The sequence below is a fragment of the Dendrobates tinctorius genome, unplaced genomic scaffold (genome assembly GCF_039654945.1).
Source record: "Dendrobates tinctorius isolate UK_male_01 unplaced genomic scaffold, ASM3965494v1 ptg000038l, whole genome shotgun sequence".
Taxonomy (NCBI): domain Eukaryota; kingdom Metazoa; phylum Chordata; class Amphibia; order Anura; family Dendrobatidae; genus Dendrobates; species Dendrobates tinctorius.
Genome location: NW_027361706.1, coordinates 9,163,477 through 9,175,977, shown reverse-complemented (window position 1 = coordinate 9,175,977; position 12,501 = coordinate 9,163,477). Strand labels below are relative to the sequence as shown.

At 42.5% G+C, this 12,501-nt stretch overlaps 2 protein-coding genes across 16 annotated transcripts in view; one reads left to right on the top strand and one right to left on the bottom strand.

Moving 5' to 3' along the window:
- Nucleotides 1-3,799, top strand: part of CACNA1D (calcium voltage-gated channel subunit alpha1 D) — a 361,717-nt gene extending 357,918 nt beyond the window's left edge. For 13 of the 15 annotated variants that reach the window (XM_073574161.1, XM_073574160.1, XM_073574162.1 and 10 more), the window contains one exon: nt 1,459-3,799. In XM_073574161.1, coding sequence (XP_073430262.1) covers nt 1,459-1,755 — 297 coding nt within the window. In that variant the 3' untranslated portion in view covers nt 1,756-3,799. The remainder of the gene's footprint in view (nt 1-1,458) is intronic. The other 2 variants (XM_073574175.1, XM_073574172.1) reach the window with 2 other exon arrangements.
- CHDH (choline dehydrogenase) overlaps nt 2,507-12,501 on the bottom strand; it is a 32,766-nt gene continuing 22,771 nt past the window's right edge. Inside the window, exons 7-8 of the mRNA XM_073574176.1 lie at nt 10,049-10,151; nt 2,507-5,784 (exon numbers count right to left, since the gene is read on the bottom strand). Coding sequence (XP_073430277.1) covers nt 5,366-5,784; nt 10,049-10,151 — 522 coding nt within the window. The 3' untranslated portion in view covers nt 2,507-5,365. The remainder of the gene's footprint in view (nt 5,785-10,048; nt 10,152-12,501) is intronic.

The following is a 12,501-nucleotide window of genomic DNA, read 5'->3' as shown; positions in this document are numbered from 1 at the left end:
CACGGTGCGTGTTAAAACGCACACCAAAAACCGGACTCCTTCCCGGAAATCGCGCGATTTTACCGCGATTATGATCGCGATTTTGCCGCGATATTCAAGCACTTTCCAAGCGATTTGAAGCATCGCTTGGAAAGTGATTGACAGTGTTTGACAAGTGTGACCAGGTTTTTACTATTGAGGCCGCCTATGCGGCCTCAATAGTAAAAGATAGAATGTTAAAATGCTAAAAAAAATAAAAAAAAATCGGGGTATATTTACCTTCCGGCATCCCGCGCTGCATTCCCGGGCCACAGCGTTCCCAGTAATGCCTTGCAAGACCTGTGATGACGTAGTCTCGCGTTGCTATAGCGATCTCACGAGACCGCTAGAGTCACGCGAGACTACGTCATCACTGGACCGTGCCGCAAGGCATTACTGGGAACGCTGAGGCCGGGAATGCAGCGCGGGACACCGGAAGGTAAATATACCCCGATTTTTTATTTTTTATTCTTTTTTTACAGGGGTATGGTACCCAGGGCCTGGAGGACAGTCTCCTCTCCTCCACACCGTGGGTACCAACCGCACATGAGACGCTTAACTTCCCGCATGGTGGGAATAGCCACATGCGGGAAGTCAGCGATTCTCATGCATTCCTATGGGTGCGGAATCGCGGCAATTCATTGCGATTCCGCACAAAAGAATGAGCATGCTGCGATTTTTTTCCGCGATGCGATTCCGCCGCGGAAAAAAGTGCAGCATTAGCACAGCATGTGCGGAATGCCATAGGAATGCATGGGGGGCGTTCTGTACACGATTTTTAAACGTTTTCGCGCTGAAAATCGCGGCAAAAACGCTTAAAAATCGCTACATGGGCACACAGCCTAAGTCTAAAAAAAAAGCACGGAACACAAAAACCTGATTTAAACAGTAGGTAATTTTCTGATGATAGCTTCCCTCTAAGGCCTCATTCAGATGTCCTTTCTTCTCTCATACATGAAAAAATGGACCGATTTCCATCAGTGTTTGGTGAGTGTGTCGGTTTTTACCATAAATGATTTTCTCGTATACCAATTACATGCCCATTAAACTGTTAATAACACACACAGATGCCATCCAATTGAAAAATGGGGATTTTTGTGTACTCACCATAAAATCCTTTTCTCCGAGCCCATCATTGGGGGACACAGATGTCTGTGTCCCGCAATGAGGTAAAGGAGAAATGGACGTTTCCGTGATTTTTTTAGTGGACATACAGGCCGCCAAAAACGAAAGAAAACAACAAAAAACAGACATGTGACCAGACACAGACTATAATGGATATGTCCAATCCCTGAAAGCACAGATAGAACTTGTATGTAAGATAAGGACGTCTGAATGGGCCCTAATCCTCCTCTTCTGTTCTTTTTCCAGTCTGATGACAGTTAACGTTTCAGCGTTTCCGCCGTAAACTCACGTCATTGCTTCTTCTCTCTCTTCCAGGTGCTAATATCAGAGGGTTTGGGAAGATACGCCCGAGATCCAAAATTTGTATCTGCCACAAAACACGAAATTGCTGATGCCTGCGACATGACTATTGACGAGATGGAGAGCGCAGCCAGCAACCTCCTGAACGGCAGCATTCGAAACGGGACGGCGGGGGGCGATATGTTCCCCATCCTAAGCAGGAGAGACTACGATCTTCAAGACTTTGGAACTGGGTACAGTGACGAGGAGCCGGAGACCAATAAATATGAAGAAGATTTAGCTGATGAAATGATTTGTATAACAACATTATAACAAAAAAAAAAAGACAAACTGTAGAATTCTATAAAAAAAAAACAACAGCAAAAAAAGTGCCTCTCGATCAGTGATGCATGGCACTACATGGGAGGACTGACCAGTCTGGATGGATAGGAGTGGAGTGGTGGTGGAAACAGCTTCCTGGCACATCCGGATGTTGGCAGACGACAACTCCCAATAGCCAAGTCCTGGAGGATGGCGTGTATACTAACGCAATGGTGACGGATGATGGTCAAACCATATTGTGCTATATATGAACAGTATGCCGCATGTTGCACCTGAATCAGTGCTGCAAATATGTGATATATGGTGATGACAATCAAAATGCCCTCGTCATTACCCTCAGCCATATCAGATGTCTGGCCACTACCGTCAAGTCTTTACCAGCGGTAGTACGGCTCCACCCTCTGCTACAGAGCGAGTGTATGGGTCCGCCCCGGCATGGACCTTGGATAATGTAAAGTTACCTTTACATAGAGAATATATCATTTCAATAGTCAACTTTTTTTTGACTATCATCTTAAAAGGGCAAATGACACTGGAATAAGCTGCAAATAACGCACTGACACCCAGAAATCAAGTCACTTAGATTTTCTGTAAATGACGTGTATCATACGAAAATTTGTATTTGTAAAGAGATGTTCTATATTTTGTAACCATTTACGGTAAAAACTGAACTGCAGCAATATCTCACTGGTGTTTGATTATTATGTAGTTCTACCACGGGGGAAAAAAAAAGCAAAAAAAATTAAAAATTGCAATTTATTTTTTATTTCTTTGGAAATCCATAGAGATCTAGAACAATATATTCATACGTCACGGGAAAAAAAAGAAAAAAAAAAGTTTTAAAATCAAAATTTATGAAGAAATTTAAAATAAAAGATATTTTATGTCAAATTGAATATTATTATAAAACAGATCTGCAATTATCAAAGTGATGTCACATTACTCTGAGGTTTTTTTTTTTCCCCCCATGTGACGTTGAGCTGTGAAACTTTTTAATCTGCAATGAAACTTTTACCAAAAAAACAAACTTTTTTTAAATTTATTTTGCAAAAAAAAAAAAATCAGAATCCCGTTTTGTAATACCCATTTTGTCTCCATTAGTGTTTTTAGTCTTCTCGCACGTATTCAGTCATATTCCAAAGCAGCACTATACAGGAAATCTGACGTTCCGGTATAAGAGATCGGGGGTGACTGGGACAGGACAAGGCGGCCATATTTCCTGACATATATACGCTCCCTATACAAAGATTCGAGGGCTGTTGGTGCTAAGCCCAAATATATATATATATATATATATATATATTTTAACCCTGCTTTACAGGTTCCTTGCATTGTCCAAATATCGTAACGCTTTAAGGGTCCAACGCATTACCATGATTTCTATGTGCACGATGCGTAAAAAGCAATTCCATAACACGCGCCCACTATTGGGATCTTTTCCTTGGATAAGGAATTTTCACTTTCTCCTACGCCTCATTGGGGGACACAGGACCATGGAAAATAAACTTCGAAAAGTCTTCTCCAGTACCGCGACCACACTGATTCTAGTCCCCCTGAGTCGCGGTACTGGAAAAGACTTTACAAAGTTTATTTTCCATGGTCCTGTGTCCCCCAATGATTGGCTCGGAGAAAAGGATTTTACGGTGAGTACACAAAAATCCCTATTTTTTTTGGCTAATAGAACTTTCTAGAAGACCGACTTTTCTATCTATGAAGAACGTGGCCCGCTCATATTTTATGGAATTGCTATTTATGCGGCACATTGATATATTGCCCTGTAAGGTGATGCAAGCATACTTGCGTTGGCTTCTCTTTATGGACGGCGGAGACTTGATACGGGGGTAAATTATTGTTCTGTTCACGGAGAGAAAAAAAAACAATTGACGGCAGTAATAATGCATTGGAGCTAATGGAAGAATTCGGAGGTCATAATTCATTGGGTGAAATGTGTTTTGTGTGCCGATACATTGAGGCATCCGCACAGAGTATACATGATGAAATCATGCCTGAACCAATAAACCTCTTTTGTACGGGTGTTGTGTGTTCTGTTCTCACTCCGGTCATGTTGGGGAAATTATATTAAGGTCTGTGCTGCATTAAAATTGTGGAGGGGGAAAAAGGGCACAAATTTCATAAAAATTGGGTAGGGCTTAGCGGAAGGGACAGGACCTCCCATTGGCCTGAAAATTATATTATAAATGACTCCTGAAATTGGTGCAAATTGTAGCACAAAATCTATGTGACTTTCTAGCAGTGGGAGAGACATAGATGTGCCAAATTTATAAAGATATCCCCTTACAGATTAGGCTTTGTTCACACTTGTGGGTTGCGTTCCGATGCCAAATTATGCACTTTTTGCACGATTGATATAAAATGGAATACAAGAAGACCCCCCCCCCCCGTAGTCAATAGTTCACCTTCTGCTTTTGTTCGAACTAATTTTGGATCTGTTATCCATTCGAAAACGGGTCAGATAAAGGGAATGCACAACGCGAGTGTGAACAGAGCCCGAGAAATGTCTTATCACTAGTGATGAGCGCGTATACTCGTTGCTCGGGTGTCCTCCGAGTATTTTCGTCGTCTCAGCTGCAGGATTTGCGACTTGTAGACAGGCTGAATACATGTGGGGATTCCCTAACAAACAGGCATTCCACACATGTATTCAGGCTGTCTAGCAGCCGCAAATCATGCAGCTGAGACGACGAAAACTAAATCTCCGAGCACGCCAAAATACTGGGAGGTCACCCGAGCAACGAGTATACTCACTCATCACTACATATCACCCTATGGAAGATGGAGATTGAATAGATTGAAGTATATTCAAAGTCAAGTAACCCCTTCAAACAAGTGACATGAAAGAGCCTTCAAAACTGTTGGCCCTTAAGCCATGGACTATATCCCCAGGGGCCCGCATGCAAGAGGTTGAGGATCTGGGCTCTGTACCGTACACATGGGCACATATAGATGCTGATGAAAACCTATTTTACCAGTCTGGTTATCGGAGAACTGTAATGACACCATACTGCACGGTTTCTCAAATGGTGTTGCGGTCACATGTAGTAGCTTTAGGCCCCATACATAACCCTCTTACATATCTGGTACCACATATATACTTGTGTGGGCCGAAACTGAACCTCCCTGTGCCTCAGAGCAACAAATGGTGATCGAAAATGCAAATCACAGTCTCCGAATATATACAAGATCAGATTGACCCATGTGGGTATCCTCTAGTTGTCTCAGGATTCTGGCACAACTGGCCTCTTGGGCCGATTCACAAATAGCCTCTCAGACCTTACTGATGAACCCTGTGGGGCCACATGAGAATAGGAGCCGATCTGCAGCACTGAGCAGCAGCCACGTTCAACGTTTACATCGGCCACCACTGGAGCAAATAACAGCAGATTGGGGGGGACAAGGCGTCCGACCACATCCGATCTAATATTGGTGACCTATCCTGGGGTCATCAGTATTAGATGCCCAGATAACCCCTTTAATGCCACTGCTGAGGTTGTAGCGTTACAGTCTCCTGGTTGAGCAGAACCGGAAGCTCTTGGTAAAGGAGTTACCTTCCGCCCATTGTAGAGATGATCAAGGAAATGGATTATCGTTGGGTTTCGAGACTTTTAGGCTTGTACACTGGAATGTTGTTTTCTTCAAGTGACGGCACCCCCTTAATTATATCGGCAGCCTTCTCGGCCAGCATGATTGTAGGGGCGTTCAAGTTGCCACTCACAATACTCGGCATGATGGACGCATCAACAACTCTTAGGTTTTCCACCCCGATGACCTTTGTGTCCGGATCAACAACAGCTGTGGTGTCGGTCGGCTGTCCCATTTTACAGGTGCAGGATGGGTGGTATGCGGTGTCTGATTTCTGCCTGATGAAGGCGTCAATTTCTTTGTCCGTCTGAACAGTAGGACCCGGTAGGATCTCTGGTCCCCGGTAATCATCAAATGCTTTCTGGGCAAAGATCTCTCTCGACAGCTTCACGCACTGGCGGAAATCTACTACGTCCTTTTCTGTCAAAATATAGAATTCAGTAATTATAAATACTGGCCAGACATAATATAAACACAGACATCAAATCTTCCTACAGATGTGCGTGGGTGGGGTTGTAAAAGATAGATGCCATCCCATTCTATTTAATAATCTAGCATCTCACTTTTGCACATTCTGCATATCATTTTTCACAGTTTTCTATGCTGCAGATCTAGCAGCTCTCTGAATGCTCAGCTCTGTATAACCCCCGCCCACACCACTGATTGGCAGCTTCCTGTGTACACTGTGCATAGGCAAAAAGCTGCCAATCAGTGGTGTGGACTGTTATACAAAGCTAATGAATATGGAGGACTACCTGGCAACAGGTTTACTAGTCCTCTAATGATCCTCTCCTCCTGATAAAACAAGGATTTTATCAAAACTATAACAAGCAGCCCAGTAAGTGATGCATCACTGGAATCAGGGTCTCCACCCTTACATGATGATGCTCTCAGATTAGGTGACAAAAATCTGATGACAAATTTGGTTTAAAAGTAGCAACCGAAACTGAATCCCATTTAGGAGGTCATAGGATTTTATATCGCCTTTTATACACCCTAAAATTTTATTTGCTTTTATCGCTGCTACTTGGCATGGAGTACTGCAGCTAAGCTTACAGATAACCAGAACACCCAAGTCCTTTTTCTAGTCTGTCATGTCTATTTTAGTTACCTATGTATATATGTTTAAGGCCGGGGTGACATTAGCGTATGGCATAAGATGCTATACGCTAATGACAGTCGTCTCAAACCTTACTGCGAGCGTGATCCAAGTGTCAGTGCTCTGTGCCCCCATCCTCTTGCGTGAGGGAGTCGCAGCGCAGGTGAAGAGGAAAAGGAGAAAATAATTTCTCCATCGCTTCCATCTGCAGTAATTGAACTGCACTCGGGTGACATCAGAGTGCAGCCCGATGTTTCATTCGCACCCACAGACTTGCATGGGTGAGTATGATCAGATTCTTGGATGCCATTACAGAATGCCGAAACGGCATGAGAAAGTGATCGCAGATCTGAGCTGCCCCATAGAATAACACGGGGCCATGTTATACACTCTTGTGAGCGAGCCTCTTCAGTGACACACTGTAAGGCCGGAGTCACACTGGCGAGGAATACGGGTGCGTGAGAGGCGCAAAAAGCACGCATTAGACACGGACCAATGATTCTCTATGGGGTCCCACGCACCAGGCGTATATTACTCATCCGTATTCTAGGCTCCGTGCCAATCGCAGCATGCTGAGATTGTCAGCGTACTACGGCCGTAGTACGCCAATGCAAGTCTATGGGTGCGCAAAAAATACGGATTACACACGGAGCACACATGTGACTTGCGAGAAATACGCACCCGGTGTCTTTTAGCAAAGCCGGCAATTCAGTGCACGATACAGTAAACTCACACTGACTGTTTTAATAAAGAAATGAAAGAATAGATATATACACATAGAATACATATATATATATATATATATATATGCATTCTATGTGTCTATATCTATTCTTTCATTTCTTTATTAAAACTGTCATAGGGCTCCATTATATGTCCATTTTGCAAGCCTGCGAGAAAATCTCACCATACGGATGCCATACGGATTACATACGGATGCTGACATGCGCAAAATACGCGACCACACCTTCATTACGGATGACATACAGAGCACTGTTTAGGGGTCTGTCATCCGTATTACGCATGTAAAATACTGACCGCATTTTGCGCAGGTTAGTGTGACTCCAGCCTAAAGGTTTCCTTTCAGCGAGCACCTTTAGATCTGCCAATAGACAAAAGCATACAGCCCCCGAGGCCGGGTTCAAACGGAGATCTTGGCTCCAAAATTCACCTTAAAAATCACTTTGAGTGTATGTGCACAGAGCGCCTGGGATCCGCCTGAAAAAGAATTGCAAAAAACACCCCAGAAAATGACCATAATGCCGAGCAATGTTAAAAAGACATTGCTGTGTGCATGTTTCATCTTATGTCAAGTGTTTTAACCGCTTCAGGGTTCAGAAACCTTAAAAGGTTATTCCAATCTCCAAGATCCTGTCCCAATAGGCAGTAGGTATAACAATACTAATATTAGCAAACACCTCGAATAAGAAAAGTATAGTTCTTCTGATTAGCTATGTCACTTACCCTATGTGCAGTTTATTGCAGTAGCTTAGGTATCCATATTTACGACCACTTATATAGTGAGTTAGGTAGTTACTAGTGGTCATAACCATTGACAACTAAGCTACTGCAATTCCCTGCACATGGGGGAAGCGACATAGCTAATCAGAAGAACTAGATTACATTTCTAATTGGAAGTATTTGCTAATATCATCATTACACCTACTATATATTGACATAGGATCTTGGGGATGGGAATACCCCTTTAAGTGGATAAAAGAAAAAAGACGCCAACAACAGAGCCGTAAAGATGCTAACAAAGCCACTTCAGAAAACCGGTGTGCCCCTGAAAAACCTGTTAGGTGCCACTGACATCCTCAGGGTAGGAGTACACAATGCTTTTTAAGGAGGATTCCGCTCTTAAAAAAGGTATGAAAAGCAAACGTGGTGGGGTGGGTTCACCCGAGTATAAAAGACGTAGTGTGTACACAGCCTTACGGTGCCGGAAAAATTCTTCCTATTGAACTCAAGGTTAATTCACATTGCTGTTTTCTTTCTTTTTTTTTTTTTTTTTTACGTTTTTCTTCCTTTTCGGGTTCTAAAAAACACCTGGTGGGAAAAAAAACTGCCCCGTTTCTTTGAGGTGGATTCCTCCTTGAATCTGCTTCAAATTTGAAACATCAAGGCAAAAAAAAAACACATTTCATTTGAAAATAATTCTTTAAAACCATTTCAATATCTCCTCATAAAACACGTCAGAAACACAAAAACGCTTTAGAAAGACTGAAAAAAAAAACTCCATAGGAATGAACATCGCCCAAAGTCTGTGCATCTTTAAAGGACTCTGTCAGCAGCTTTTTGCTGTGAAATCTGTAAGCAGCATAATATATGGGGCAGAAACCCTGATTCCAGTCACCTAAAACTTACTGGGCTGTGTGCTGCTATTTCAATAAAATCAGTGGTTTATCAGCAGGAGATTAGAGATTAACACTACAGGACTACAGGTGTCTCGTGCCTCCTAGTTAACTGCTTTGTGCAATCACATCCTCATCACTGTTTGACAGCTTTCTGTGTACATTGTATATTCACAAAAGCTGTCAGTCAGTGGTGTGGGAGGGGTTATACAGGGCTCAGTATTCTGAGCTCTACTAGATCTGCAGCAGAGAAAACTAATTGCATCAAAATGACAGCAGGCAGCCCTGCAAGTGATACATCGCTGGAATCAGGGTCTCCATCCCTACAATGATGTGTCACTTACTAGGCCATGTGTTGCTTAAATACAATCTTTGTTTTATCAGCAGGAGATTATCACTTCAGAACTAATTGTTTCGTGCCTCCTGGTTAACTGCTCTGTGTAAACCCTGCCTACGCACAGTGTACACCAAAAGCTGCCAATCAGTAGAGTGGGCTGGGTTATACAGGGTTCAGCATTTCTAGATCTGCAGCACAGAAAATAGTGATTGAATAGAAATGACAGCATGCAGCCCAGTAAGTGATACATCGCAGGAATCAGGGACTCTGCCCCTTACATCTTGCTGCTCTCAGATTACATGGGGTACATTTGCCCCCAATTTTTTTTTTTTTTTTAAAGGGCAATTGATGAATCAGCCAAAAACATCCGGAAACCCCAAATCCCGTCTGCAATGATGAACATTAACAAAGAAAAAAGGTAAACACTCAATGCACGGTTCCTTTGAGGTGGATTCATCCTGGAATCTGCTCCAAATTTGACACATCAAGGGAAAAGGCTGCAAAAAAAACCTAAATGCTTCACTTTGAATTAAAAAAAAACCTATTAAAAAAAACACTTCAACATTTCTTTAAAAACAAATGGGAAAATGATGACAAAGATGATGTAGGTGCTGAGACCCTGATTCCAGTGATGTGCCACTTTCTAGGCTTTAAAAGAAGGTGCGGGTTCAAAGAAGAGTAAGGCGCAAATGTATTAAAAAAAAAGGCGAAAAACGGCAAAAATGAGTCAAAAAAAGGCTCAAGTTCAATAATGAATCAGACCCTTAGTGCCAAACTTCACTACAGGCTACAGCTGATTGACCTGCGTATTGTTATGGGGTCTTCTATTAGGGATTGTCCAAGGCAGAGACCCCCCCCCCTATAAATACTTCATCCTAAGAGATATTTACTCACCTGTTGAAAGGTAATTTGGGTTGATGAGTGGATGGACGTTGGGGTCGGCGCTCTGAAGTTTTAACCACCCAACACTTGTCGCTCTCATGGTTCCAACATGAACCTGTAAGATATACAATGTTTAACAGTGAAGAACCCGGTCGCTAGGGGTTAAGGCAGAAGCGCCCCCCCACCCTGAGTGCCGGAATAACAGCCCCCCTATCAGACATCTACTAGTCACAGCGGTCTCATTACCACATGTATGAGAACATTTGGGTATATTGGGATGCAGCTGGTAGGCTGACAGCCGGAGGTATTTACCGCCATCTTCACAGCCTGACAGTTGCTTAAAATACAAATTCCCTTCTTGACTTTAAATTACCTATTAACAATCAAGCTGTCACTCGGATGACGGTAACGGCACCTTACAACATGCGGATCCCGACTCATCCCTCATTAATTATAATTTCACATCCCCCCCGACAAAAACTAACCAACATTCTCAATTATTTCAAAATTACATTATGGTGATGATCCGGATCGGGAGTTAACTCTTTAACCACCAGACAGCCAATCCTTTTTTGGCTACGTTCCCACTATGAGTTTTTGGCGAGTTTTTTTACGCCGCGTAATTTAGAAAAAATGTAAGTTAAATATTTTACTTAATGGGCGCCAAAAATCTGCAACATCAAAATCCAAAAGCTCATCGTGGGAACGTGGCCACCGGCACATCTATTTATTTATTTTTTGCACTTTAGTGGTTTCCCTCCCTTTCTTCCTCAGGACATTACTTTTTTTTCCCCCATCTACATGTTTTTCAGATGAGTTGTAGTTTTTAATGAGACCGTTATTTTTTTTTCATATAAAATATTGAAGGGGGGGGGGGGGAATTCCACGTGGGGTAAAATGGTGAAGAAAAAAAAAGCTGCCGTGTTTTTTGGGGTTTTCTTTTTACGACATTCATGTGATTCTCGAGGTCTGTACAATTACGGTGATACAGAAATTATACATTATTTTTTATATTAAAATGGTTGTAAAAATAACTTGTTTGCATTTCCGTTTTATGACACCAATAACATTTTCATTTTTCTGTCCGAGAGCTTGTTTTTTTTGCATGCTGATTTCTGCTTTTTATTGATGCCTACTGGGGTAATTTGACAGCTCCTTATTGTATTTTTTAAGAGAAGTTTGACCACTGAGAAAAGATTAAATAATTTTATATTTTTTATATATTGGACTGTTTGTTTTGTTTTTTTTAGTTTCATTATTTTTGAATGGGAAAAAGACGGTAATTTAAAATTTTATATATTTAAAAAAAATATATTTTTCAAAATATTATTTTTGGACTCCTCTGAGGGTTTGATCATTTATACTATACTGTATACTGCAAGACAACTTTATATATATATATATATATATATATATATATAAATGTTTTGCAACTGCGGTTCTCCTATGCATGCAGCCTATAGCTAAACTATGATGGTAGCCTCAGAGCCTACGACAGGCCCCCATCTGTTATTGTAACCCAAACGAAAGGGCCGATGAGAGCCAGTGCGCACCAGCAGGCGGGCTTTATAAATGCCTCTGTCAGGGATGGACTGCAGCAACTCAATGGTTAACAGCAGCGATCAGAATTAAGTCCGGCCGCTGCATTTACGGGCAGATGATAACTGCGTAACATTCCCCCACACAGCCTTCAGCGACTTGTGGTAAAAATGTACGCCACAGGTCATTAAGGGGTTACGGACAAGTAAAAATTAATTCAGGTTTGTCTTTCAGTCTCATTGCCCCTGGTGTATAACATCCGGCCACTCACACCTGGTGTCTAGCATTCGGCCCTGTTGCCCTCGGCGTATAATATCCGACTCCTTGCCATGATGTCTGCCTTGACTAACGTGGCTGGTGGTAAAGAGTGGTCCTATAATAGCAGCAACTAGTGCAACAAGTCTGTTCCATAAAATAAAGAGCCCCATACTTCCACTGGCATTAATGTCAGCCCAAAAGCAGGTGTGATGTGAGCTTCATGAAATGGGTTTCCATCCAGCCTTACATTACCAAGCACAAGGCCGAACATCAGACGCAGCATGATGCAACTAATTTTTGGTGCAGTGGACACGTTCTGTGCGTGCAGCGACGGATCACATTTCCCTATCTGTCATCTGATGGACGAGTCTGGGTTTGGCCAGGAGAACGTTACCTGCCTGACTACATTGTGTCTGTTGTAGGAGGAATAACGCTATGGGCTTGTTTTTTCAGGGCTCGCCCTCGGTTCCAGTGAACAAAAATCAGTTCTTCAGCACAAGCCACTGTGGACAATTGCATCTCCCAACCTTGTGGAAACAGTTTGGGGGAGGTCTCCTCTGTTCCCCATGATTGTGCCCAGTGCACAAGGTCCATACAGACATGGTTGGGGGAGTTTGGTGTGAAAGAACATGACCAGAAGAACAAAACCTGAACCTCCGCCCCATCCT